The sequence below is a fragment of the Crinia signifera genome, chromosome 9 (genome assembly GCF_055691185.1).
Source record: "Crinia signifera chromosome 9, ASM5569118v1, whole genome shotgun sequence".
Lineage (NCBI taxonomy): Eukaryota > Metazoa > Chordata > Amphibia > Anura > Myobatrachidae > Crinia > Crinia signifera.
Window position 1 is genome coordinate 137,669,653 of NC_139225.1, and position 27,552 is coordinate 137,697,204.

At 46.1% G+C, this 27,552-nt stretch overlaps 1 protein-coding gene across 1 annotated transcript; it reads left to right on the top strand.

Annotated features, from left to right (window-relative positions):
• The first annotated feature begins 52 nt into the window (after positions 1–52).
• Positions 53–27,552, top strand: TIMM50 (translocase of inner mitochondrial membrane 50). The gene is made up of 11 exons (XM_083159972.1): positions 53–274; positions 1,169–1,304; positions 1,393–1,424; positions 13,639–13,660; positions 15,521–15,579; positions 15,663–15,782; positions 16,352–16,456; positions 21,129–21,227; positions 22,428–22,584; positions 22,826–22,932; positions 27,398–27,552. Exons 1-11 carry the CDS (start codon positions 119–121, stop codon positions 27,500–27,502), a joined length of 1,098 nt encoding a protein of 365 aa, XP_083016098.1. The 5' UTR covers positions 53–118; the 3' UTR covers positions 27,503–27,552.

A 27,552-nucleotide genomic window follows, 5' to 3' on the forward strand; every position in this document is an offset into this window, starting at 1 on the left:
CCCTTCTATTGGCTGCGTGCTCCTAGAGCCCTGATTTGCTGCCTGTTTCCTCGGTGTTGATTGGTGGAGGGTCATCCCGGCTTGCGTGGGATTGGCTCCCCTGCGCAGCGTGTGTAAGATGGCGGCTGCTCTGGTGCCTGCGTGCAGGTGGTCGCTGCGGCAGCTGCTGCCTTCACCCCAGGCGTTGACAGGATGCCGGCATCTCGCCTCCGACTCCGGGGGCAGCCTCACCGGCGCTGTGCTGCAGGACAAGATGCGGGCCCAGCAGAAGGAGGTGAGACAACGAGAGCTGCGGCTTTCACTGCCCCTGCTGTCACCTGTCATCCGGTGACCTCTGCCTCCCACTCAGCCCCGTTTCGCCGGAGGCCACCCTGCTACTTTGGCTCATTGCCCCCTGCCTGCTGCCCGCACTCCTGCTGCCGCTCTGCCTGATGCCATCCTGCAGTTACCCCACGGTTGCCTACCTGACCCTCTCCATGAGGGAGAAAATGCTCTGTTCCTGGACTTCCCTGGTAATGTAGGATTGCCATCATCTGTGTGTGGTGACACCTTTCTTATAAATTACCTAGCTCCCCTCAGGTGATGGCAATCCTACATTAACAGGGAGGTCCAGGAACAGAGCATTTTCTCCCTCATGGAGAGGGTCAGGTAGGCAAGTATGGGTTACCCTCTGCCTGGCTGCCCCATCTGGTCGGTGTATACCTGCTTGTTGCCCTATGTCATCTGCCTGGTGTCCCCCTGGTGGACCTATGACCTCTGGCTGGTGCACCCCCTGCCTTTGGTTAGCTCTGTGCTAGTGCCCCACCCCCTTGGTTGTCCCATACCTGGTGTGCCCATGTTTCCATCTGGTACATGCATGTTTGTCATACCACCTTGTCAGCACTTGCCTGTTCCCAAGTTTAAATGACTTCTTCCCGACGCATATCACCCTTAATCATCCACTGCCTGCCCCATACACACCAGTATGTCCTGTGTCTGTCCTTCTGCAACTAGTTGTTCCCTATATGGTGCCCTATTCCATACCCTCCCCTCCCCTATGTGTGCGCTATATAAATAACTGTTAATAAATAAATCTCGCCAGTGCACAGCTTGGCTATTCACTCTGACCATATACTACATGTTCTGTTCCTGTCATGTTAATGCCAGGTGCTCCGTCTTCCACTCACAGGTCCCCGAAGTCACCCAGGGTACTCCTGAATCTGAAGAGCAGCAGAAAGAACAAAAAGCAAAGGCCAAAAAGATTATCTTGAGGGCAGCCGGTCTGGTCGGCGTTTTGAGTAGCGGGTTTATGGTGTACACTTTTGGTGAGAATACAATATTGCATTGCTCTTTTGTCTGTCATGTGCCTCATGCCTGGCAGACTAATGTCTCTTATGTCTCTTATCTCTACAGGTAGCAGCTCTCTGGATGAAGAGGGAAACAAGGTAAAATTTAGTTTGTGTCCATCACATTATTAACCTCAATGATGTTTTGATGTCATTGTCACCTTAGTTATTAAATAGTCCTGGAAATTTTTGTTTCTTAAAATTATTTTAGATAATTTTTTTTAAATTAAGATTAATAACATGTTTGCCATCCATCACCTAAGGCTACATTATTTAAATACTGTTGTGCTGCTCCAGTATTGAGCCTCCCTTATTTCACCACTAGGGGTCAGTGTTGTTGCTTTTTGGTTTATGTAAGTAAAAAATTAGTTTTGTGACCCTTATGCACTGTGTTGCAAGTAAAAAACCAAATGTAAGTAAATCACAAAGCTATTAAACGTATAATATGCTGTCAGAGGCAGTAACAGGTGACAATGCATTAGAATTAAAACAGTTGTACAAGGAGAATAAGAACATTTGTAACTATTCACACTAGTGAATAAGTGTCCAGGGAAGTCAGTACCATGTTCTCATTGCCGCCCTTGCAAAATACCCGGTTTTGGCCAGGGCACAGCTCATCTCAGCTCACAGACATCCTTCACACTGCACCTTGGACCTGGGAAATTCCAGGGTCTGCCCTGTTCACACTGGTTCCCGGGTCTGCCCTGCCAACAAGTGTGAGGAATCAAAGAGCAGCTTTGATTGGCCATATGGGCACCACCACTTTTCCTCTGGTTGAGTTCATGCACCTTGGAGTACTACTTACGAAGTGCTTTAAGTTTGTTCACAACCTGTTGCTGGGCTTTATAAATGCCGCAGGCAGACAATATTTTTGATATGTTGTAGTACACTGTCGAATCCTTGACAGTGCCAGTTACTTCTGTATTTCCTCCTCCCCTCTCACAGCCAGTAGTTCCAGCACCTCCTCATCCCTCCAGTGCACCATGTCTCATCTATCTGCACATGTCACCTGATCTTTCCCCGATCAGCTTGCTTTTTCACTTCCTGTGTGACAAACCCCGGGTCACGCCTGTTCACACTGGTGTACTTCCCAGGAATAACCTTACAAAAAACCTGTGTGAAATTCCCTGGGCATTACACCTGGGTTTTTCATTTGCACCCATTCACACTGAGCCACGACATGGGAAATTACTGCTTGCCCTGGCAAAATCCTGAGTTCTTGAGGCAGTGAGAACTGGGTATAAGGTGCAAATGTTCTCTTCCAATTGGAGCTAAAAGGTGTTATTTAGTGTTCGGCTCTGCTCCTAGGAGCAGAATGGTATAGCGGAAGGTATCTAGTAGCATACTTTTTCTATAATCCTACTTGGTGCTTAAGCCGAGCATATATATCGATAAATCGGACGCTTAGTCCCATGGGTAAAAAACAAAACAAAAAAGAAATGGTTCAGACCATTTGCAGAAACATCCAGGTGCAAATCAATGCCTATTTGTCAAACCAGTTTAGTTTACAGGCAGGTAGCCAATCGGGAGCAGTTTCTCCCTCATTTGCTGTCTCTTTCTAATGTACGCTTGCTAAATATTTGCATCTGGGATCTCAAGTGGTGGTTAGTTATCTTGCTGATCAGCCGGATGATTGCATAGTCAATGTTGTTGATTGGTTGGCTCATCCAACATGTCCATCCAATTCAATATTTAGAAAGTGGAAAGTCTGTGGCATCAAGCAGTGTAGGGTTCAGGTAAATGTCTCCTTGCTGCTGGCCGAGTGCTGATATCCTCATGACCAATACTATGACAGATGTCCCTGATGTTTGCACTGTCCAAGGCTGCCAGATAAAATGCCTGTCGGTCTGACAGACGTTTTATCTGATAGTGTCCGGCATACGTCAGACCAAGAACAGTTTGTACCGCTTCTCTACAGAATGTATGGGGTCCATGAAATAATAAAACGGCACAAATATTAGTGTTATGGGGCACAGGTTCTTTTTCAATAAGGGTCTATTAATGTGAAGAAGTTCTATCCAGTGTTCCAGTTATTTATATAGCGCACACATATTCCGCAGCGCTTTTACAGAGGCTTTCTTATGGTCATTGTTATAACATTTTCAGCTTTCCTGGCTAAAGTAATATGCCTCATGGTCACATTATAAACTACCGTACACTGTACAACAATTTTGACCACTAGGTGTCAGTGTACTGGTGTGCTTCTGTATGTATTTCTGTGTTTAGGACAAGATTAACTGTTACCAGTCCGTCATAATGAGGTGTGTAGGTGTGCGTGCGCGCAACTGAATGGAACTCAGTTGGGCGCCATCTAGTGTCTGTGAACGCAGTGTTAGACTTTTATTACATAAGGTGGCCTTGGTTTATAAACGCTTCCCACTTATTTAAATTATTTTATAAATAAATGCAACTTCTAGAAAACGTCACATATTTACTGCTCGCTTAATAGTGAGCAAATACGTTCTTTTCTCTCTGATTTTTATTTCATTTAATGTGGTCGATGCAAACCACTATTGGTCGACAGGCAAAAGGTTGACACATGAAAATGGTCAACATGGACAAAATGTTGACACAAGCAATAGGTTGTCATTGAAAAGATGTTTTTTATTTTTTATGGGTGGATTTTCATACTTAACAATCCACGTGGACATATAAGGAAAATATAATAGTGTGCCGAGCATAACAAGGACACGCGGTACACTTATTCGGTGTTCATGTCGACATAGACACCCAAAAACAATGGAAAACTCATGTCAATCTTTTCCACGTGTCGACCTATTGACTGTCGACTCTGACCATACCCTTTATAACAGTTATTTCTATCCAAAAAGGATAATTGCCTTGATTAGTAATTCAGTAGGAATTAAGTGTGCCACTAGGGGTCAGTAGTGTTCAATGGGAGGCCATAAAGCGTTGTTCACATGATGTACTTGCAGTTCATGTAGAACACCCTCGGCTCATTGTGTGTCTTTGTTTGTGCTAGTAAGATAAAGGCATAGTGCTGCTTTATTAGCTAGCCTTCCATAGGGGGACAAAGGGCTCTTATGTATACTACACAGGGTAACTTCTAAGGGCAGATTGAATCTTCCACAAGGTGCCTTTGGGACTCTGCATGCTAATACTATGCAGGTTCTGCAGTCAGGAAAGAATACGCGTCTGTTTGCTTGAATCCTATGGAAGTGAGAACCTAATACACTGTACTGACTGTGCAGTGTGAGTCTTTGTCACTGTGCTATAACGCGGCAATCTAGGTGGTGACTATTTGGTTACACTCCTTGCCAACAAATACAAAACATTTCCATGTTATTCATGTCATTAGGAAGTCATTTTCAGTCACTACAGTGATTTGTGTCACCTTTCCCCAGACCGTCATTAGGGTGGTGCGGAGTGTGCCACTGCATACATCGCCGCAACCCTTCTCCTTGAGCACCAACATCTCCTGACCGGTTTCCTTCCACCTCTACCCCTTCCATCGCGAATACATATACAACACTCATGAACTTAACCTGAGAGCTCTTTGTCATTTAGTCACACTGTCGTTTATTACATTTCAAGATGCAGGCATACCAGTGAACAAAACTCATCGCTTGTAGCATTGCAGTCAGCCACCCTATTCATTGTGCTATCTGCCCTTATTGAGAACACTAACTATTTGAAGCTCACCTTGTGGAAAAATGAGCAGTATTGCAGCTGATGGAGTGTGCTTCCACAGGATTGGATCTATGGCTGCAAGCTACATAGTTCTGCGCAACTGCAATGCTGATTTATTTAAATTATTTTTACAAAGTAAGATCTTTGTTTTTTATTACCAGTTATTTATATAGCGCACACATACAGCAGCGCTGTACAGAGAATATTATTACCAGTTTCTTATGTCGCGCACACATATTCCGCAGTGCTGTACAGGGAATAGTTGAACATTCACATCAGTCCCTGCCCCAGTGGAGCTTACAATCTATATTGCCTACCACATATGCATGCACACAGACATTCTAGGGTTAATTTATTAGGAGCCAATTAACCTACCAGTATATTTTTGGATTGTGGGAGGGAACCAGAGCGCCTGGAGAAAACGGACGTAAGCACAGGGAGAATATACAAACTCTGCACAGTTAGGGCCATGGTGGGAATAGAACTCATGACCTCAGTGCTGTGAGGTTACACCATCCGTTATATAAAACAAGGATGAGGTGCTAGTTTAGTTTTAAATGAATAAAGAAACGCTACTTGTGTAATATCTGGGCGCCCGATTTTTTTTTTTTTTTTTTTCTTTCATTGCATCGCATGCAATATAGTGGCATACAATTCATGCGATGCAATTTTTCATTGTAAAGACCCAATTTTTAATTGTATAGTCACCCCTGCGTGATTTCATACCCCCACTATCCAAGTACGCATGGAGTTGATTTTATATAGTGTGGCGAGCGCAGCGAGCCACCGTGCCCGAAGCCTGGCGAGGGGAAGCAGAATACATGTAAAGTAATCCCCGTCGCTGCGCTCGGCACGCTTCGGGCTCGCTGCGCTCGCCACACTATATACAATCAACTCCATGCGTAGTTGGATAGTGGGGGTATGAAATCACCCATGAGTGACTATACAATTAAAAATCGGGTCTTTACAATGAAAAATCGCATCGCATGCCTTAGTGGCATGCAATGATAAAATCGGGCGCCCAGATAATACACAAGTACCAAAGAAACATAGCTACAAGGTTAATGTATTCTTTCCTAAACTAGACCTAACATTTGTGTACATTATTATAAAAATCCAGCAGATATGAACAGTGTTATTCATTTTGCACTTTAGTAATAACTCTTAAGACTATAAATAAACTGATACTAATTAGTGTCCATTCTAGAACCCTGCACCTGTTCCTCTTCCCTGCCTTGGGGGGGGGGGGGTTTCACACTCTGCTGTGGAGCTTCTAGCACAGCACCGCCTGTTTTTCGGCACTGTACTGATATACAGACTAGTCTGCTAGGAGCAATACAGCAGGGAAGAGGAACTGCATGGGTTTTGAAAGATGCAGGGTGCTAGAATGAACGCTACTAATATTAGAAGAGGGTCATATAAAAATAAATAAAATGCTTGTAGGACCAGAGCTAAACACTTATTAGGTTACATTGATCGTAATTTATATGTTCTAATCAGAATTGGCTGCTTCATAGAATTTATAGTAGTTTAGACAAATAGATGTCTTCCGGTACTTCTTTAGTTTCACGGCGACCGATATATCGGCCGATCCGATTTTTTTACCTGTTCATAACCCCACTATGCATGGAGTTGATTTTATATAGTGTGGCGAGCCCCGCTGATTACTGCGCTCGCCACACTATATAAAATCAACTTCATGCGTAGTGGATAGTGGGGTTATGAACAGGTAAAAAAATCGCATCGGCCGATATTGCATCCGATATATCGGCCGCCGTGAAAATAAACAAATACCTTCTTCCTTTATGGTGTGTATCTCTTATAGGGGGGTTAAAGCCCAGACATTGGATACACTTTGGTATTTAGATAATATTTCACTGCTATAAGTAGTCGGTGTTTAGTATAATAGCTGTGTTACTGTGTTTGCGTTCTGTCCCTATAGGAGGGTATACGTCGTTGGGTTGACACACCAAAGGTCAACGTGCATTGGGATGACCTGGCTTAGGTGAACATCTCACATAGGTTTACATGCTTAAGGTCGACACAAGTATTAGGCCGACAGTCAAAAGGTAGCCATGGGTATTTTCACAACTTGTTTGTGCCGACAGGCGTTTTTTCATACCCTACCATCCACTAGGGCGCGGGGGGGAGAATAGAACAGTGTGCCCAGCGCAGTGGGTCATGCGAGGGGACGCGGTGCACTCATATGGTGTCCAGCCCATCCGGGACAAAAGTAAAAAACCTATGTCAAGATTTTGACTGTCGACCTTATGCTTGTGTCGACCTTCCATCCATGTCGACCTTTTTGAAATGTCGACCCATACCGTATGAGAATGAGCCAGTGTTAATAACATGCAAAGGTGCACATGGGGCCTGATTCAGAGTTGTCCGATATTGCTTGGGGGAGATTCTCTATGCAAGAAATGCGGTAAAAACCCCGTTATCTGGGTTTTTACCGCATTTTGGGATGTAAGCATCCCCCGCCGGGTTAACGCGGCGGGAGGCATCGCCAGAAAAATCTGGCGATGCCCCATAGAAGCCAATGGGCTTCTACTGCAACCCTCCGCCGCCCCGCATCGCCCCCTCCTCCCTCACCTGTGTCCGGGCAGCACAGCGCAGTGCTGCCCGGACCTTTGACCTCCTCCCTGCACTGATCCTCTTCCGGGTGCAGGGAGGAGGAGAGCCCGGTGCAGCAGCAGCAGCGCCGGGTGTGTGAGGGAGGGGGGAGCCGCTGGGACCCGGCGACTCTCACCGCAAAGGACAGCTCTTAACGCAAGAGCTGTCCTTTGCCTTAATTATCGCATATGTTACAGCATATGCAATAATTATAAATGCGATGGGCGGCGAAGGGGGGCAGAGATTCTTAGAGAATCTCCCCCTCTATCCCCAGATATTGCCATTCTATAAATAAGACCCCTCCGTCGGCTTCTCTGATCTGCTGCTGCGGCATCCGATGGTCGCAGCACACTATCAACTGCATGATCATCGGACATCCTGAGTAATTATCAGGTTACTCATGGTGGGCCAGATGCACTAAGCTTCAAAAGTGATAAACAACCAATCAGCTCCTGCCTGACATTTTTCAAACAGTCTGTGGCATGGCAGGTAGGAGCTGATTGGCTGGCTGGCTATCACTTTTGAAGCTTAGTGCATCTGGCCTGGTGTCTGGTGAAATCAGGCTGCCAGGGCCTGTAAAGCTGGTTCCAAGAACGCGGCCAATGGCTTTGTCACGCCCAGAAAATGGGGCATCCTATTAACACCCCAATACTTGATGAGCAGTGGTGACTGAAAGGAAGTACACGTTGGGTTTTATTGGCCAAGCAATCTTCATCTCACCTGGGTGTCAGGGATTTTATGTGGCCATGATTAGAGCCCAGCTCGTTAGGTAGAAGTCAGCGTGTCCTACATCTAGAAGTGGTACTAAACCTTCTTGCTGTCCGGTGTGAGATTTGTTTCCAGACCAGCCTAGGCTTTAATCTGCCGGACCTGGGAATGTCACACGCACCCTTGAACGGAGGGCTCTTCACAGTGGCGTGTCAAGTGTGTCCCTCTGCAAGGTCTTTAATCCAAAGACTGAAGTTTCACGAGACTCCAGTCACCAGACAGACCGCTTCCTATGGCTCCTCTTTGATGCTGGGAGGATGTACAGTAGCTAGAGGGGAATATAGCCGGTGTTGTAGTATTAAGAGTAGAATGTGAAGAGGAAGTTCCCGGATATCAGGGGCTGAGATGTACATCTCTCGTGCTTTGAAGTATTGCAAGGAACAGATAATAGGGCAGAACTGCTGCTTTGTATGACTAATATGAAATAACACACACACATATGAATACTGTACATAGATTAATAGATTATAGCTGATAACACTTTCTTAAGGTGCCCATACACGTTACAATTATTGTATACAGTATCGCATCTTTGTTTTGTGATGAGATCTAGTACAATGCTGCACATACTTTTTGTACTAGATCTCATCTAATCTCATCAGAAAAACCGAGATGCGATATTGTATACAATAATTGTAATGTGTATGGGCACCTAAAGAGCTATGACAACATACTTGTGGCCATATAACCATTTAAAGACTGATGGACGCGGATCTTTAGTGACGTCTTCTGTCTGTACATGCTGCTCACTTACATCGTCAACTATCGCATACTTAGTGTTCACTCTAGGATTTTTTTAGGGAAAGTTCCAATTTTTTCAATTGGAGAGGGCACATTTTATTAAATTTACGTTAGAAACAAAAACTATAAAAATATATAAATTGCACACTGCACTAGGATTACGCCCATTAAACATTGCCATACTCTGCTATGCCCATTACATATTCTGTCCTAATGACGATTACACATTATGGCACACACTATAATGCCTCTTACACATTGTACCACACACCATAATTCCCATTACACATGATAGCACACACCAAAAGTTCTCAGTGCGGTGGAGGACGCACAGTGCCACACACAAAAAGGGCATGGTGCATTTTGAGATTTTAAAAACAGGCCGGGTGCAGCACCCGGCAAAAGAAGCTTTGAGTGAACACCACATACTACCGGATGTGGCCACTGATCCTATCATTTATAAAATTGTTCAGTGTTTATACACTATGGGCCTGATTCACACCTGTTGGCTAGGCAGCGTATATTCGCTGCGCAATGAGACGGTGAACGCCGCCCCGATGAGCGCAAGCCTCCCCACACGAACATGCAGGTGCATATGTACACTTACACACATCCACTCCCGTTCGGGCGCAAGGAGGAGAAATCCTGCGATGGTCACTCGCCATCGAATGATTTCTCTAGTCTTTGCTCTGAAAAGTCAGCGAATTGGGGGCGTGCATCGACACGCCTGTGGTGGCTCCGCGGGTTTGCGCATGCACAAACCCCAAACATTGGCTGATGACATTGCATCGCTTGCAGTGTCATCTAACCTATACCCAGCATTGAAGTCGGGCAAAACCTTTTTAAGGACATTTGAAAATCTGCAACTTTTTTTTTTTTTTTTTGTGTGTTTTTGGAGTTTGTCCTTGGCTGGATTAGTTGGAGCATTTTATTGGTACATAATTGGCACAACAGATTTTCACTTTATCTGCCTGTAGTGTCCAATGGTCTCCCTATATATCTCAGTACCTGGATTTACATTTGTTTCTACGTACCTGGCAGACAGGGCGGCTAACGTCTGTCTATGGTAAGCAGCGGTCTGAGCTAATGAACGTCATAGTAGTAGTAGGGGATTTATTTTCAAGAGAGACGGCACCATAGGTACCGTACATTGGCAGAGCAAGCGCTGAGATAATCGCACAGGCCGAGCAGTGGCTGACTAATCCAGCTGGAAGACCTAGTCATTCAGGCTGTCTATCCTGCTACGTAGGCCGGGACCCATGATTCCGTAAGTGCAGAGGTTCCCAAAGTCCACTATCACAGTCCAGGTTTCAAGGATAATCATGCTTGAGTACAGTTGACTTATTTAGCACCTAAAGCAGTGGTTCCCAAACTGTGCGCCTAGGATCCCTGGGGTGCCTCTGGACACTTGCAGGGGTGCCTCAGGTTGGTCGTCCAGGACCAATTCAAATTATTTATGGTCAATTTTTTCTGGACAAAACCAGCGCTGGTGGCTGCCAATCATAAAATGTGTACAATCCGCACCAAATCCGGCCCTTCACCAAATAACTGAACCTAAGAAGCACATATAAATACAATCTACTTTAATTTTATATATATTTTTGGGGGCCTAGGGGTGCCTTGGAAAAATTCTGATACTCTAGGGCAGGCATTCCCAACCACGGTCCTCAAGGCACACCAACAGTGCAGGTTTCGTAGATATCCAGACTTGAGCACAGGTGATTTAATTAGTATCTGAGGGATTCTGATTAAACCATCTGTGCTGAAGCCTGGATATCAGTAAAACCTGCACTGTTGGTGTGCCTTGAGGACCGTGGTTGGGAAAGCCTGCTCTAGGGTGCCGTGATTAGAAAAAGATTGGGAACCCCTGACCTAAAGTATATTTAATTTAACAGTCTGGGCTCAAACATGGATAGCCCTAAAAACTGTGATGTAATGGTGGAGTTTGGGAAAACTCTTGATTAGCAAACAAGTGAAATAAACCTTGTTCTCTGGAGCCTCAGGAGACCAGATGAAGCCACCAGTTACCCACCTCTTGCCTTTAAATAAACAGCAGGGCATTGTCCTCATTGATACTAGAGAACAGCTTGGCTGCTTCCACTGTACGGCAGATGTTATTTAAACTAGGTAGAAAATGCTGACAATTCATTATACAGTGTCTGTGTAGTCGGTGTGTGATCATGTATATGTGTGTATAGAGCAACATTTAAATTGCTCTGTGTGATGCCCTTTAGTAGCCACCAGGGTGCAAAACCTTGAATTCTCTTCATAGAGATGAGGAGCAGTGTTGTTTTATTTTTACAAACATACATATATTTCACATAAGATTATAATGTGGTATGTTAATCTCTGTATTTGGCTGTGCACACTTTTATTACCTTTAAACCGGGCTGTGACTTGTTAGCATGCGCTGTGAAAACCCAACTTAAGCTTCTATAACCGCGAGACCACTTGGCAGAGCTCACTAACCCAAGTAGCCCCCTAAGCTTTTGGTGTATTTCTTATGTGATTTTTTTTTTTTTTTTTTTTTTTTTTTTTTTTTTTTTTATGCTTGTAATGTTTTCAAAATCTAAAGACATTGAGATTATTCCGAGTGGCAGTTTCTGGAGGTTAAGGTGCCCCATACCTCCCAACAGTCCCGATTTTATCGGGGCTGTCCCACCCGCGGGCGGCAGTGTCCCGCGGTGTGGGGGGGCTGTTGGGAGTCCCCCCTGTCAGCTGCTAAGCTGCGGGGAATAAACGTTTATTCCCGCAGCAAGGGGGCTGGGGGCATGGCTAGAGGCTCACAGAGCCTCTGAGTCATGCCCCCATAGCGGCAAAATGAGCCGCGAGCATAGGCCACGCCCAAAATTAGGCCACCCCCCAAAAAAAAAATTCGACGCACCTCCGATTTTCGACAGATTATCGGTAAACATCGGACGATATATCGGACGATTTATCGGAAATCGGCCCAAAAATCGTTCTAGTGTGTGGGCACCTTTTAGAATAGTGTTTGAAACCAGGAGTTATGGTGTGTTCACAATGGGGGGGATTTCAGGGCATTTTGTAATCTAGATCGCTTAGAAAATGCCCCTACAACGCTCCGTGATGTTAGGTGTTTCTGTCGCCCGGTATTTAAGATCCAGCATTCTGGATAAATCTAGTTAATCGGTGGCCTCACCGGAGAACACTGTCCCTAACAGATCGCTCAGCACACATCTAAAGCTGTGTACACACGGTGCAATATATTGCTCAGTGTCTCCTTTTCATCAGCAATCAGAGATGGTCGCTAATGAACAGGAGACTCTGCCAGGGGAGCTGCAAACCGCTGATCCAGCGACCATTCGGAGGATGAACACCGGAGCGTACACCTGGCGATTTATCGCTGCAGCACAAACTAATCGCTGGCAATATGGTCGCTCAGCGACCATATTGCCAGTGATACTGCACCGTGTACACCGCTTTAGGCACATTGCTGTGCAGTGTTGTGTGCTGAGCGATCTACATTGCTCATCGCTCAGCAACATTTCCCCGTGTGTAGGCCTCTTGAGTTTACATCCAATAACTCCCTCAAGACATTTCCTTTATTTCTGTTCTATTTACACACCTGCATACAAATATTTTATCTTTGATTCATAAAGGAATGAGCGTAAGTATGTTTATCTTGGCAAGCCATTATCATGATCATATTGGGCCTGATTCAGAGATGTGCGCTATTTCGTCTTTTTTTTTAATTATTCCCGCCTATGCGCCTGAGTCGCACGAGCATGCACCCTGATGTCACACGCAGAGTGCATGCACACACACATTTGATGGACAGGGACAGTTGTGAGCGACATTGTCTGTTTTATAGTTGGAGGCAATGCACTGAGCCCTTGGCTCACTTGTAGCAGATGCTGCCTGGGTAATTCCAGCATTATGCAGGTTTGCCTGCTGTCTGTCTGGGTAACGAGCCTATGGATGTAAAAGAGCGGATCTCTTTAATGTCCGTCATCCTGTTGGCTCCTCTCCTTCCTCTTCCGGCCTTTGATATGCGGAGTGTCTCACCTTGCTGATCTGGCACACTCCGAGGTGTGTGAGGTGGGGACCAACCTTTTGTTCCTCTGCTGTTGACATGTATTTAATAGCACACTTGTCACCTGGCCTTCCTCTCAGTGCGAGGACAATTGGGGCCTTGTGTTGCATTATATATGGGTAACACTGCAATCTGATAGATCAAAGACATTAGATGTGTAGATCTTTTGTTTGCACAGAGCTAAACCTCTAATTTCTTTGAAAATCCATGCATGTTCTTGCCTCTAACTTTATAAGATATTACAAATCTACAAGATCATTTTAGTTTATACTGGTGAATCCTTTGTTTCTGCAAAATCTATTTCATGCAGTGTTTGGTCTCTGACTTGTCGCCCTATATTGTGTATACTGTACATGGATAAGTACCTGGCACACTGGCCCTTTGGGCCAGGCATTAGATGTGCCATGTGACGATTACAATTCTAGGAGCATGGACAACAAGCTGTAACCTCACACCTTAATGTATCTCTTCTCGTTCTTTTAGATACCGGATGAATTTGATAATGGTAAGTTCAAGGAGGCTATTCTAGGACTTCCTTTTCCACCATCCGTCTGTGTTGCCGTGTAGTGTAGATACTCTGGCCTATTTTTGAGAGAGATAAGTTAACAGATATACGGCGGCACTCGCCTATTCAATGCCGCAGTTTCAGACAGCATTGAAGACTGTCAGTTTCATCTTTTTAGAGACAAAACAGTTTTGTCGAAACAGCTGAGGAGTGTCAAATCCGCGGCCGTTTTCCAACAATCCGCGGCCATTTTGTCCGATACAGGGACCTTTGAACATTGAATTCTGACTGTCGAGTTAGTGGCTTGTTTGGAGAACTGTATTGCGCAGTATTTATGTACAGTAGTTCCAAGGGGAATTTATTAAACGTAATATGGATACTGGTATGGTGTTTACACACCCTTTTAAGAAAGAAAACCAGTAAGGAAATATTTGTGTTTGTACATCATATGGGAGTTGGGGAAAACTTTTCAGGGTTTGTCACATGTATGGTAGCCATCTTGGATGCAGCTTGGTGAAGGTAGTCATGTGACATATCAAACAGAATGCCATCAGAAAAACAATGGTGAAAGTATCTTTATTTTTTGCGTTTTAACTGAATTTTCATTTGCAGGTAGTGACATTAATGACTGGCACTAACAGAACGTGTTGGGATTGTCTTGATATCTAGAGAACAAAGCTCACGTGTGTTGGCCAATGATTCCATCCAACGTCACTAAACTAGGCCTCCCATTACTAAGTGCAGTTGCCAAACTCCTTACCAAAGACACTGTATCCATTGCACATAAACCGTAAAGAGGCTGACTGAAGTCTCTTACAGATTTAAGTAACACTGATATTGTGCTGGCATCGTTTTCCAAGAGCCCACAACATAGCACTCGACATCCCTCGTGAATGCGGGGGTCGGTCGTACGTCCATTTTGAGCTTTTCGGCTACACTAAAGTGGCCTGTTTGGGAGACGATGGATGAAGTGACTTGCAGTAGCAGGTGTGTGTGTGCTTTGTTCTCCAGTTATCATATGCACTCTGCATATCAATCTGCCATAGTACATAATGCAATACTTTTTAGGGCTGCAAAACGTTCAGCCTCTTATACGGCGATGGGGAACCTTCGGACCTCCAGCTGTTGAACTACACATCCCAGCATGCCCTGCAACAGATTTAGTATGGCCAAATAACAAAAATGTAGCATGGAATGCTGGGATGTGTAGTTCCAACAGCTGGAGGGCCGAAGGTTCCCCATCCCTGCTCCAATATATTTTCAAAGTATACAGTGAGAAGTCGGCCCCTTCTGAAGCACTAAGGGGTAGATTTACTAAGATGGGATGTTTCCCATAGCAACCAATCAGATTCTTGTATTATCTTCTGTAAGGTGCTAAGTAAGTAAAATATTATCGGCTGCTATTTGCATCATCCCATCTTCCATTAAACTCCTATTTTAGTAAATTGACCCCCATGGGAGACCTACTACTACAATATCTGGTTTGCTAGCCTTGTATACATCTGTTGCTCTAACATTTAACCATGAGCACCAATGTAGTGATCGTAACATGTTGATGGGAAGCCCCACCCCACCCATGCTGCTGGCACAGTTTTGGCTTACATATGATGGCCTCAGCCAATAAGAATCGTCCTGATTGTATTGTCCTCATGTCCCTTTCTGCAGCCGAGTGCAGTCCCAGGGCTAGTCAGCGGACCTGGCTAGACCTTGACATATTTGTAACTATTCCTTATACCTTCATATGACATTGGTGTGCCAGCGAATTGTGCCCTGCTAGGAAAATATTACCGTGACGTTGACTATACCCTTTCTTCTCCTACCTGCCATGTTGTCTTATCGTTTCCACTATTCCGGTTTCAGATCCTCCCGTTGTACAGCAGTTTAGAAGAACATACAAATACTTTAAAGATTATCGGCAGGTGAGGTTACCCCTTATATCCCTACCGTCCCCCTCATCACCGTGTCATTTTAACATCTTTTGTCTCCTACCTCTGTTTCCTAGATGATCATAGAGCCCACAAGCCCCAAGCTTCTGCCAGACCCATTGAAAGAGCCCTATTACCAGCCTCCCTACACATTAGTTCTTGAGCTGAAGAATGTGCTACTGCATCCAGAGTGGTCGGTGAGTGATCTGAGCGTTGCTGAATCCCCCTCTCCTCTGTGACTTTCTCTATTCATACATGACCTAACATTACACACTTTCTCCTCTTACCAATTCTCCTGCTTTAATAAAGAAATGTGCCAGCGCTCGCTGAACCAATGATTCGACAAGACGGTTCTCAAAGATAATATACAATTTATATAGTGTCACCTGATTCTGGATACAAATACCCACCAGACTAATTTGGATGGTAATATAACTGTCAGTCGTTTCATTGGAAATTTCCATAACCTCACGCAGAAATATCCCTGGGATATAATATTTAAAAATGGGGCACATTGTCTTTTATGTCTAATGATTCATCATACTATTATTAATATATATATATTTTTAAATGAATACATTTGTATATTATTATCTTTGAGACCCAGCTTGTCTAATCATTGGTACAGCCAGCGCTGGCACATTTCTTTATTTTATACTATTGTTACCTATTAGGGCCTGACAACCGTGTGCCAGCAGCTGTTGATTGCGCACCACGCATATATACTACTTTTTTCTCCTGTTCTAATGTTGTTCTCTGCTCTCAGTTAGAAACAGGATGGAGGTTCAAAAAGCGAGCCGGTATTGACAACTTGTTCCAGCAACTAGCTCCTCTGTATGAGATTGTTATATTTACCTCGGAAACAGGCATGGTAAGTATGGGTGCTGTGTATATATTGTATGCAGTGTTATCTGCCTCTGTCCAGCTTCCTTTCCTTAATTACATTACTTCATTTTCTATTGGTATCTGGTTGCACCTTGCTTCTTCTCCTGAGTCACTTTACCCTTAATGGTCCTTCGATCTACTCTATATATACATTGGCCCGTTCACCGATTGCTTCCAATTCTTTCTTACTTAAGCTGGGTACACATATATACAATTGTCGGGCCGTTCTTTCGTTCTGGGTCGGACAGCCGTTCAATTGTATATGTGTGTATGCTGTCCCGTACGAGCGATAAACGGCAAAAAACTGTCTTGTCCGTCCATACTCGGTCGGTCGAGGGTTCTTTGCTGTTTAATTTTCATCCAACAGGACGGCCTCATATCGGTACAAAAGTGCAGTGTGTACGCACGTTCGACCGATATGCTGCCGTCCTTGCAACTATACTGCCAAAGCTGGAACGCCCATGTGGGCGTTCCAGCTTTGACTAAAAAAAAAAAAAACGGCGTTTTTTTTTTTTTTTTTTACCAGCCCCATGCTCCAGGTCCGGGGCTGGTTCCCAAAATACGGCGGACAAAATGACCAGGGGTCCCCCGTATTTTAAGAACCAGGCCAAACCAGCCAGCAGGGTAATGCCACAGCCGGGGGACACTTATTCTATAAGGTCCCGCGGCCAAAGCATTCAGCCCTCTGACCGGTCAGCCTGGCCAGGGGTCCTGGGGGAGTGGGGACCCCCCACAATAAAGGGGTCCCCCCCCTCCAGGACTGACCTGACCAGACTGAAGCCTGGTGCTGTCCCCGTTGGCCCTGTGCGGTGGCCACCAGGCTGATCATTTTGTAAAAAAAAATAGAATAAAAACGATTGTTTTTTCCTGTGGAACTATGAGTCCCAGCAAGCCTCCCCCGCATGCTGGGACTTGGAGAACCACAAGTCCCAGCATGCGGGGCATTAAAGGGCCCGCTGGCACTTGTAGTTCCACAGAAAAAAAAATAGTTAAATACACACTGACACTTTAGAAAAATAAAAGTTTAATACATACATTACACAAACACACTGATACTTACCTATCTTGATCCCGTAGGTAGGTCCCAGGGTCCGGTCCGGTGGCTTGGTTCCGGGGCTGGTCCGGGTCCGGGGCTCCAGGGCTGAAGAGTCCGGGGGGCCTGGATCCGTAGTCATCCAAAGGGGTACCTGGGGAAGCAAATCCTACTCACCTGTCCTCTGGACCCCGGCATCTTAACTTCAAGACGCGCTGCTCCCGGCTGCTGTGGTAACCGCTCTGCCTCCGCTGTATACTAGAGACGCAGAGATCCTTCTTCCTCTTCAGCCCTGGAGCCCCGGACCAGCCCCGGAACCAAGCCACCGGACCCACCTACGGGATCAAGATAGGTAAGTATCAGTGTGTTTGTGTAATGTATGTATGTATTAAACTTTTATTTTTCTAAAGTGTCGGTGTGTATTTAACTATTTTTTTTACTGTGGAACTACAAGACCCAGCGGTCCTTTAATGCCCTGCAGGCTGGGACTTGTGGTTCTCAAAGTCCCAGCTTGCAGGGAAGGCTTGCTGGGACTCATAGTTCCACAGGAAAAAACAATAGTTTTTTTCATCTATTTTTTTACACAAAGATCAGCTCGATGCCCAGGGGCATCGAGGACAGCACCAGGCTTCAGCCTGGTCAGGTAAGTCCTGGATGGGGGGGACCCCTTAATTGGGGAGGTCCCCACTCCCCCAGGACCCCTGGCCAGGCTGACAGGTCAGAGGGCTGAATGATTTGGCTGGGGGGACTTGTATAAAGTCTCCCCCCGGCTGTGGCATTACCCTGCTGGCTGGTTTGGCCTGGGGCTGGTCTTAAAATACGGGGGACCCCTAGTCATTTTGTCCCCCGTATTTTGGGAACCAGCCCTGGAGCCTGGGGCTGGTATTAAAAAAAAAAAATCAGGAAACCAACCAGATAGGGCTTCGCTGATTTTTTTTATCTGGTTGGCTTCCTGATTTTTTTTTTTTTTTTAATACCAGCCCCGGCTCTTTCAGCCTGGTGCTTGTTACAGCCGTGGGGGGGGACCCCACGTCGTTTTTTTTTTTTTTTAATGAGTAAAAGGGTGACTAAAATGTAGACGCAGTAACCCGTCTATATAGAAGTTTAGTCACCCTGCCGGCTGACTAAAGTTCTATATAGACGGGTTTGCGCCTAAATTTTAGTCAGCCGGCAGGGTGACTAAACTTCTATATAGACGGGTTACTGCGTCTACATTTTAGTCACCCTTTTACTCATTTAAAAAAAAACGACGTGGGGTCCCCCCCACGGCTGCAACCAGCACCAGGCTGAAGAGCCGGGGCTGGTTCCCAAAATACGGGGGACAAAATGACTAGGGGTCCCCCGTATTTTAAGAACCAGCCCCAGGCCAAACCAGCAAGTAGGGTAATGCCACAGCCGGGGGGAGACTTTTTATACAAGTCCCCCCGGCCAAGCATTTAGCTCTCTGACCGGTCAGCCTGGCCAGGGGTCCTGGGGGAGTTGGGACCCCCCAATAAAGGGGTCCCCCCCCAGGACTTACCTGACCAGACTGAAGCCTGGTGCTGTCCTCGATGCCCCTGGGCGGTGGACATCAAGCTGATTTCAGTGTAAAAAATAGATGAATAAACTATTGTTTTAAACTGTGGAACTGAGTCCCAGCAAGCCTACCCTGCAAGCTGGGGCTTGGAGTACCACAAGTCGCAGCCTGTGAGGCATTAAAGGGCCCGCTGGGTCTTGTAGTTCCACAGTAAAAAAAAATAGTTAAATACACACTGACACATTAGAAAAATAAGTTTCATACATACATTACACAAACACACTGATACTTACCTGTCTTGATCCCGTAGGTAGGTCCCAGGGTCCAGGGCTGAAGAGTCCGGGGTCCTGGATCCGTAGTAATCCAAAGGGGTACCTGTGGAAGGAAATCCTACTCACCTGTTCCTGTGGCGACCACCTCGGCATCTTCTGTTGAAGTCCCGCTGCTCCCGCCTGCAGTGGTACCCGCTCTGCCTCTGCTGTATACTAGAGACGCAGAGATCCTTCTTCCTCGGTGTCTCTGCTCAGAATGATTTCTGGCCAATCAGGAGACGAGAAAGTCGGCTCCTGATTGGCCAGAAATCATTTTGAGCAGAGACTCAGAGGAAGAAGGATCTCTGCGTCTCTAGTATACAGCGGAGGCGGAGCGGGTACCTCTGCAGCCGGGAGCAGCGGGACTTCAACAGCAGATGCCGGGGTGGTCGCCACAGGAACAGGTGAGTAGGATTTCCTTCCACAGGTACCCCTTTGGATTACTACGGATCCTGGACCCCGGACTCTTCAACCCTGGAGCCCCGGAACCAAGCCACCGGACCCAGGGACCTACCTACGGGATCAAGATAGGTAAGTATTAAACTTTTATTTTTCTAATATGTCAGTGTGTATTTAACTATTTTTTTTCTGTGGAACTACAAGTACCAGCGGGCCCTTTAATGCCCCGCATGCTGGGACTTGTGGTTCTCCAAGTCCCAGCATGCGGGGGAGGCTTGCTGGGACTCATAGTTCCACAGGAAAAGACAATCGGTTTTCATCTATTTTTTACACAGTATCAGCTCGATGCCCAGGGGCATCGAGGACAGCACCAGGCTTCAGCCGGGTTCGGGTATGTCCTGGAGGGGGGGACCCCTTTATTGGGGGGGCCCCACTTCCCCAGGACCCCTGGCCAGGCTGACCGGTCAGAGGGCTGAATGCTTTGGCCGCGGGACCTTATAAAATAAGTGTCCCCCCGGCTGTGGCATTACCCTGCTGGCTGGTTTGGCCTGGGGCTGGTTCTTAAAATATGGGGGCTCCTAGTCATTTTGTCCCCCGTATTTTGGGAACCAGCTCCGGACCTGTAGCCTGGGGCTGGTTTTAAAAAATCAGCGAAGCCCTATTTGTCGGGTTTCCTGATTTTTTTAATACCAGCCCCGGCTCTTCAGCATGGTGCTGGTTACGGCTGTGGGGACCCCACGCCGTTTTTTTTTTTTAATAGGAGGGTGACTGCTATAATTATGCCCTAACCCAGCCCATTATGATAATTTTGGTCACATGTGACATGTCACTAGCCCAAATCGAGACAGTGTGTACGGTGGTACAATCTTTTTCTTGCGACTGTTTGGACGGGAGTACATCAGACGTCGTAAGTAAAATTGTACAGGTGTATACGCGCGTGTCGGCTGTTGTTTGTGGACGGTCCGACGGGAGTACGGTCGGCCGAACGCTTGCAAGAAATAGGGATTGTATATATGTGTACCCAGCTTTACTTGAACACACCCACTACCCTCTCTGCCCTTGGTCCTTCCTCAGAGCATATTACTGCCCCTACCAGGGGCAGGCTGCCTGTGGTTGCACACTGTAATAGTTGTCTGGTAGCCAGAGCATTTTGCAAATAGCAATGGTTACACTGGTCACCCACCAGTTATAGTCCAGGAGGGAGTGGGGATGTGCTAATTTGTCCCAGCTCCTTGCTTTAGGTAAGCTTGCTCTCTTGTAGTGTTTTGACCTCCTCTCTGGACTTTCTTCAGCCACTGAGTTATCCATCTATCTTGTTTCTCTTCCTCCCACCTATACCCCGCCTATACTACTGTCCCTCTCCCCATTATATATTTTAATGTGTTTTATTATTTTTTAGACAGCATTCCCGCTCATCGACAGCATTGACCCTCATGGTTTTGTATCCTATCGGCTTTTCCGTGATGCCACGCGTTACTCAGATGGACATCATGTTAAGGTAAAACTGGTACCACTAACAGACATGTTTACCAAGTATCTAACATACGTCCTCATCAGTAGTACTTCCATAGTCACTTGTTTGTCTGTAGCACTTGCATGTCCCAGTATAAAACACTGGGACATGTGAGTGCTACAGGCAAACACGAGGATAGGCTAGGCAGGTGGAGTAATCCGAAAACTAAAATGACCGACTTGGCATATCGCTACTGGGAGACTATACTACTGTATAATTCCTGTCACTGGTTACTATTGATGCTGTTCTTTTTACATTGTGATGTTGGCAACAATACAGTGGCAGTACACCCAAATCTCTGCACTTGTTTCTATGCAGGGTAAATAATAGCTGCTTTATTCTTGCACTACAATTTAGATTTCAGTTTGAACACTCCCCACCCCAATCTAAATGGGCCCATACACTTGTCCGATTTTGCCAGATCCAGAAGGATCTGTTTGACACCTCATCCAACCCGATACATGGTTCCGTGAGCATCAGGTCAGACCCTACAGATTGAACCTGCTGCAGGTTCAATCTGCCCGATCGGACCCATCAGCGGCACATTGCGGGTGCTTTTTAGCACGCTCCATGTGTTGTGAAAAGTGGGTGTGATAATTGAGATGGGCGCCAGGAGTTAAAGGTTTAAAGTTTGACAGGTTTTATTGGTACATAAACATCATTTTTATAAAATCATATAAAATATAAATAAATCATGTATATCACATGTATTGGTCTTCTTACCCCTAAGGGTATTTGGAGCCAGCAAGGATGGAATGGGGCAGGATGCAGTCTGGAATGTGCACCCTGCTTGTGGCTCCAAATACCTTAGCACTGGGTTGGGTCCTTAGTAAAGTTGTGGATACCAGTCACTGCCGACGCATTTCGAGCATCTGTGTGCTCTTCTTCCTGGGCGCAGTGACTGGTATCCACAACTTTACTAAGGACTCAACCCAGTGCTAAGGTATTTGGAGCCAAAAACAGGGTGCACATTCCGGACTGCATTGTTGGCCTTAACTCTCTGCACATGTTACACCTGCCCCACCTGCAGTGCAGCATGGTTTTGTCCATTAGAGGAAAAATATTTATTTACGATCAACTCTGAATCAGGCGCCCTGTAAGGTCCAAGCAGATGAGTCTATATGGGATGTGATATTGATTATCTTACTTTCTTGTCTCTGTATAACACCGCTCATCTGTGTGTAGGACATCTCGTGTTTGAACAGAGACCCCTCACGTATAGTGATGGTGGATTGCAACAGAGAAGCATTTAAACTACAGCCTTACAATGGCCTGGCCGTAAAGAAGTGGGACGGGAACTCTGAAGACCGGGCGCTCTATGACCTCACTGCATTCCTGAAAAGTGAGTTTCCTTAAATTAGTAGGGGAATATTAACCTTGGAAGAATGTGATTTGTTATGGGAGTAATCTTAAGACCTATATTATCGGACTCGGTCATTTTAATATGAGAGATTTGGTAAGTGCACCTGTTACACTGTGTAAGCTGCTATTTTATAGGCTGAATGGATTTAATGTTTCACTACAAAACTATGATGTCACAGATACAAATATGATCTAATATCCATTCTCTTAAACTTGTGCAGCCATTGCAACAACTGGCGTAGGCGACGTCCGTACAGTACTGGAGAATTACTCTCTGGAGGAAGACCCTTTAGAAACATTTAAGCAGAGGCAGACACAGCTACAACAGGTAAGATGCTGAGATTGTGTAGTATGTATATACACATACATGTGACTATAGGATGTCGGTGCCGCAACATTTATGGAAAATTAGGTTTGTGTCGGGTTTGTATGTTCTCTCCATGTTTACGCAACCTTCGCTATTTTCTTATTAAATTGACGTGTGTGCCTCTGATATTGCAACATGGTTCTAAGCCAGTGGTTCGCAGCACCCTATGAAAATTTATAAAATAATTTATTTTTCACGGCACCCCTAGGCCAGCTGTTTCTTCTTGAGAAATTCAGAAAAAAGGTGCGAAGTTTGGAACGAAGATCAGTTTGCCAGAGACCATACCCGCTTCTCCTATGAAGGCGAAGAGACTGAGGCCTTCTCTGGGAGTCTGTATTAAGCATGCCAACTCCCAGAGAAGGCCTCAGTCTGGCTTCACAGGTGGACAACATGGGTGTGATGGCTGGTCCGTGCATAGGAATAGGTATAAGTAACTGTTCTTTGGGCAGGGCGACCGGCGTGGAGTTATTTGACCGGTTATAAGAGGGGAATAGCCATGTTGGCGGTATTACTTTTGGTACTTGTGTAGTTTCACGGTGGCACTGGGATCGCATCGCATGCGTCCTCCTGACCTGTTCATACCCCCACTATCCACATTGGCGTGGAGTTGAATTTTATAAAGTCTGGCGAGTCACCGAGCCCGAAGCAAGGGGGCGTGGAATACACGTCAAGTAATCAGTGTCCCCTCGCTGCGCTCGCCACACTTTATAAAATCATCTCCACGCCGACGTGGATAGTGGGGGTATGAACAGTTCGGGAGGATGCGTACCGCGTCCCCTCGCAGGGCTCGCCACGCTTCTGGGTGACGTGGATAGTGGGGGGGTGCTAAATCGCAGTGATTTGCTTGCAATGCGATCCGCGGGCAGGGGCGCCGTGAAACTGCACAAGTACCATCACATCACACGCAAATCACATGCGATGTGGTCCCAGTGCCGCTGTGAAACTACGCAAGTACCCTACTTTTTGTTTGATGGCTGGAACTAGGGATGCCAATCCCGGGGCATTTTTTCAATCCCGGGATTCGGGATTGAAAAATGCTCAATCCCGGGATTCCCGGGATCCCGGGATTGGCTTCCCTAATAATAAAAAACACCCTGGCCGCCCAAGCGCTGGGCGGGTGGGTGGCAGGGACCGCTGGGTGGCAGGGACCGCTGGGTGGGAGGGCGGGTGGGTGGCAGGGAGCGCTGGGAGGGAGGGCGGGTGTGTGGCAGGGACCGCTAGGTGGGCGGGTGGGTGGCAGGTACCTTTGGCAGGTACCGCTGGGTGGGTGGGTGGCAGGTACCTTTGGCAGGTACCGCTGGGTGGGCGGGTGGGTGGCAGGGACCGCTGCCGCTGGGTCCCCGTGAGCGCTGGGTGGGTGAGCGGGCGGGTGGCCGGCCGTGAGTGCTGCCGGCCGTCAGCGCTGGGTGGGTGGGCGGGCAGGTGGCCGGGAGCGCTGGACGGGCGGGCGGGCAGCCGTGGACGTGCGGCTGTGCCCTGCGCAGCGTGACCTCGCAGCGTGACCTCGTCACGCTGCGCACTGCGACCTCGTCACGCTGCGCACTGCGGGGATTGGGAGAAGCCGGGCAGCGTCTGAGTGCTCAGACGCTGCCCGGCATTAAACTGCGCATGCGCAGTTTAATCCCGAAATCCCGGGATTGGAAATTCCAATCCCGGGATTGAAATCCCGGCGTTTTGGGGGCCAAATCCCGGGATCCCGCCGATCCCGATCCCGGGATTGGCCACCCTAGCTGGAACCAAAGACTTATGCTGAGCATAATCGGACCTACACTCGGGGAGATGTTGCTGAGTGATCTGAGCAACAGAGAGGATTGCTATTCGCACAGGACCCTCATTAGTTTTGAGGATAGTGGGTGGACCCCCAGTAATGTATACACTAAATATTCCTAAGTGGATCTTTTCAGGGGTGTGCTACCACTGGACATCAAAATATGCACAAGTAACAAAAAAGAGAAAAGTATGTCCTGGTGTGGTGCACCTGCTCAGACAAATAAAATGTAACCTTTATTGGTGATCTTTAAGATAGCGAAATATAAAAACACACAAACAAAACATATACGCAATGTGTTTAAAAAACGGTGGCTCTCTGACTTCACACAAATATTGACTCTTGGTAAGTATGATTTTACAGGTATTGTTAGCCGACACTCATTGTAATAATATATAGAGTTAAATATGCTAGTGTCTTACTGGCTAGATTCCCCTGTGTGTAGGTGCAGGCGGCTGACAATAGTGTGGTGGTTAGTGTGATTAACACATTATATTGGTGCAGGCCACACACAATTCCTTTTAACCTGGGAATGATGTCGCAATGGTTGTCTGGGTATCTGTCTGAGATACTATTGATCTTTACAAAAAATCTTTTTTTAGTAATGTTGACACTGATGTCGACCCGTGTCAGTAGGCTCTCACCAAGTTAATCTATTGGTGGCTGCCCTTATTTTGTGGGCCCAATAAGTATTTAAAGATCACCAATATTCCACAAACTTATGTAAGTTTATTGAGAAAGGTCAACACAAATGTCGACCAATAGTCACTGTTTGCACATTTTATTCCTTTATATTTACTTTAGGAGGTCATCCTATACAATGATTCAGTATTTCAAGGAAAAGTGCCTGGCTTCTTTACTGGCAATTTTCTATCTGTAGAAATAATGTCATACAGAATAGAAACAACTATATCTGATACAAAATTGCCAATATGTGCTGTGTATTGGCTGGAATTATACCTAGCATAAGAAGCATCAGTGTGACAATTTCTAGTTGTGGCTGGTGTACTCGGTGGATATAAAATGAAGTCAACTTATCATGTCGACATCACTTTACACAGGCACCGTCGGGTAGTCCTTAAGGTAGTTATAACCGTTAATCAGGGTGTCAGTATATAACCCACGATGTGCCTGTAGCTATTAATGAGGTCAAAGATCACCCAGAAAAGGTGTCCCCTTTAGCAAGAGGGCTGGGATTGCCGCCAGGTATGGTAGCTGCAAATGATACTAGGCAGTTATCCACAGGGTTTCAGGGTCATGAGATTTATCTGCATATGGATCAATGTGGCCGGTGCAGCTAATGTGCCTTTCTCCGGATATTGCAGATACTACAGCACTTTCCCAAAGTGGGGCAACGTTTGGAGTGATATACTCCAGCGTGCTCCCCTGTGGCTTTATTAGTCAATGGGCAGAAGGTATCACCGATTGTGCCCACCACACTACAACATCTATGGGGTTCCTGTAAATAGAAGGTACAGATCAAAATGCATCCTAGTCAGTGTGCGAGTAAAAGGCCCTGAAAAAGCTGTTGCGAAGCGTACGCCGGCTAGCGGTGATGCTCTTTTACTCGAACACTGAGTAGGATGCATTTTGATCTGTACCTTCTATTTACAGAAACCCCATAGATGTTGTAAAGATCAATAGTATCTCAGACAGATACCCAGACAGATACCCAGACAACCATTGCGACAACATTCCCAGTTCAAAAGGAATTGTGTGTGTGGCCTGCACCAATATAATGTGTCAATTACACTAACCACCACACTATTGTCAGCCGCCTGCACCTACACACAGGGGAATCTAGCCAGTAAGACACTAACATATTTAACTCTATATATTATTACAATGAGTGTCGGCTAACAATACCTGTAAAATCATACTTACCAAGAGTCAATATTTGTGTGGAGTCAGAGAGCCACCATTTTTTAAACACATTGCGTATATGTTTTGTTTGTGTTTTTATATTTCGCTATCTTAAAGATCACCAATAAAGGTTACATTTTATTCGTCTGAGCAGGTGCACCACACCAGGACATACTTTTCTCTTTTTTGTTACTTGTGATCTGAGCAATGTAGATCACACAGCGATGTGCCTGCAGTGTGTGCTGAGCGATATGTCAGGGCCATTGTCCTCCGGTGAGAACTCTGACCATGACCAGTTTGTCCTGCATGCTGGATCTTAATCGCTGGGTATAGTGATGCGCGGGGCTGCGCATTGCTATTTCTATGGCATCTACACACGAGGCGATGTAGTGAGATCGCTTAGAAAATGCCCTGTGTAGGCACCAATTATATACTGACCTCTCAATAAACGGCAGCTCACTGAGTCACCAAGGACTATATATGGGTATAATTTATTACCAGCTTTGCCACAAGTCACCCTAAGGATCAGTGATGTAATGAGGAATATGATTTGTCCACGTATTTTATGATTGGATTCCACCAACTGGTTACCTTGGCCATAAATAAATTGTAACTGGACTTGAGCCACCGACCTAGCATACCCCTGCAGGTTCCGAGGCACCCCTGGGTCACCCAGTTCTGGTATCACCAAGCGCCATTGCGAGGGAGGCGTATGTAAATAACATATATATATTTATTGTGTGTGTATATGTGTAAAAGGTGTTAATAAGTGTAATCTCTGTTCTCCTCTTTCAGGAAGAGCAGCAGCGGTTAGCTGAACTCTCCCAGCTCAGTAACAGACAGACCATGTCGCTGGGCTCCATTGCCAGCCGCTTCTGGCCGCGTTCCAAACAGCAATGACCTTGGCATCGTCCACCCTACATCCTCAACGCAGACTGAAAATTGTGCCC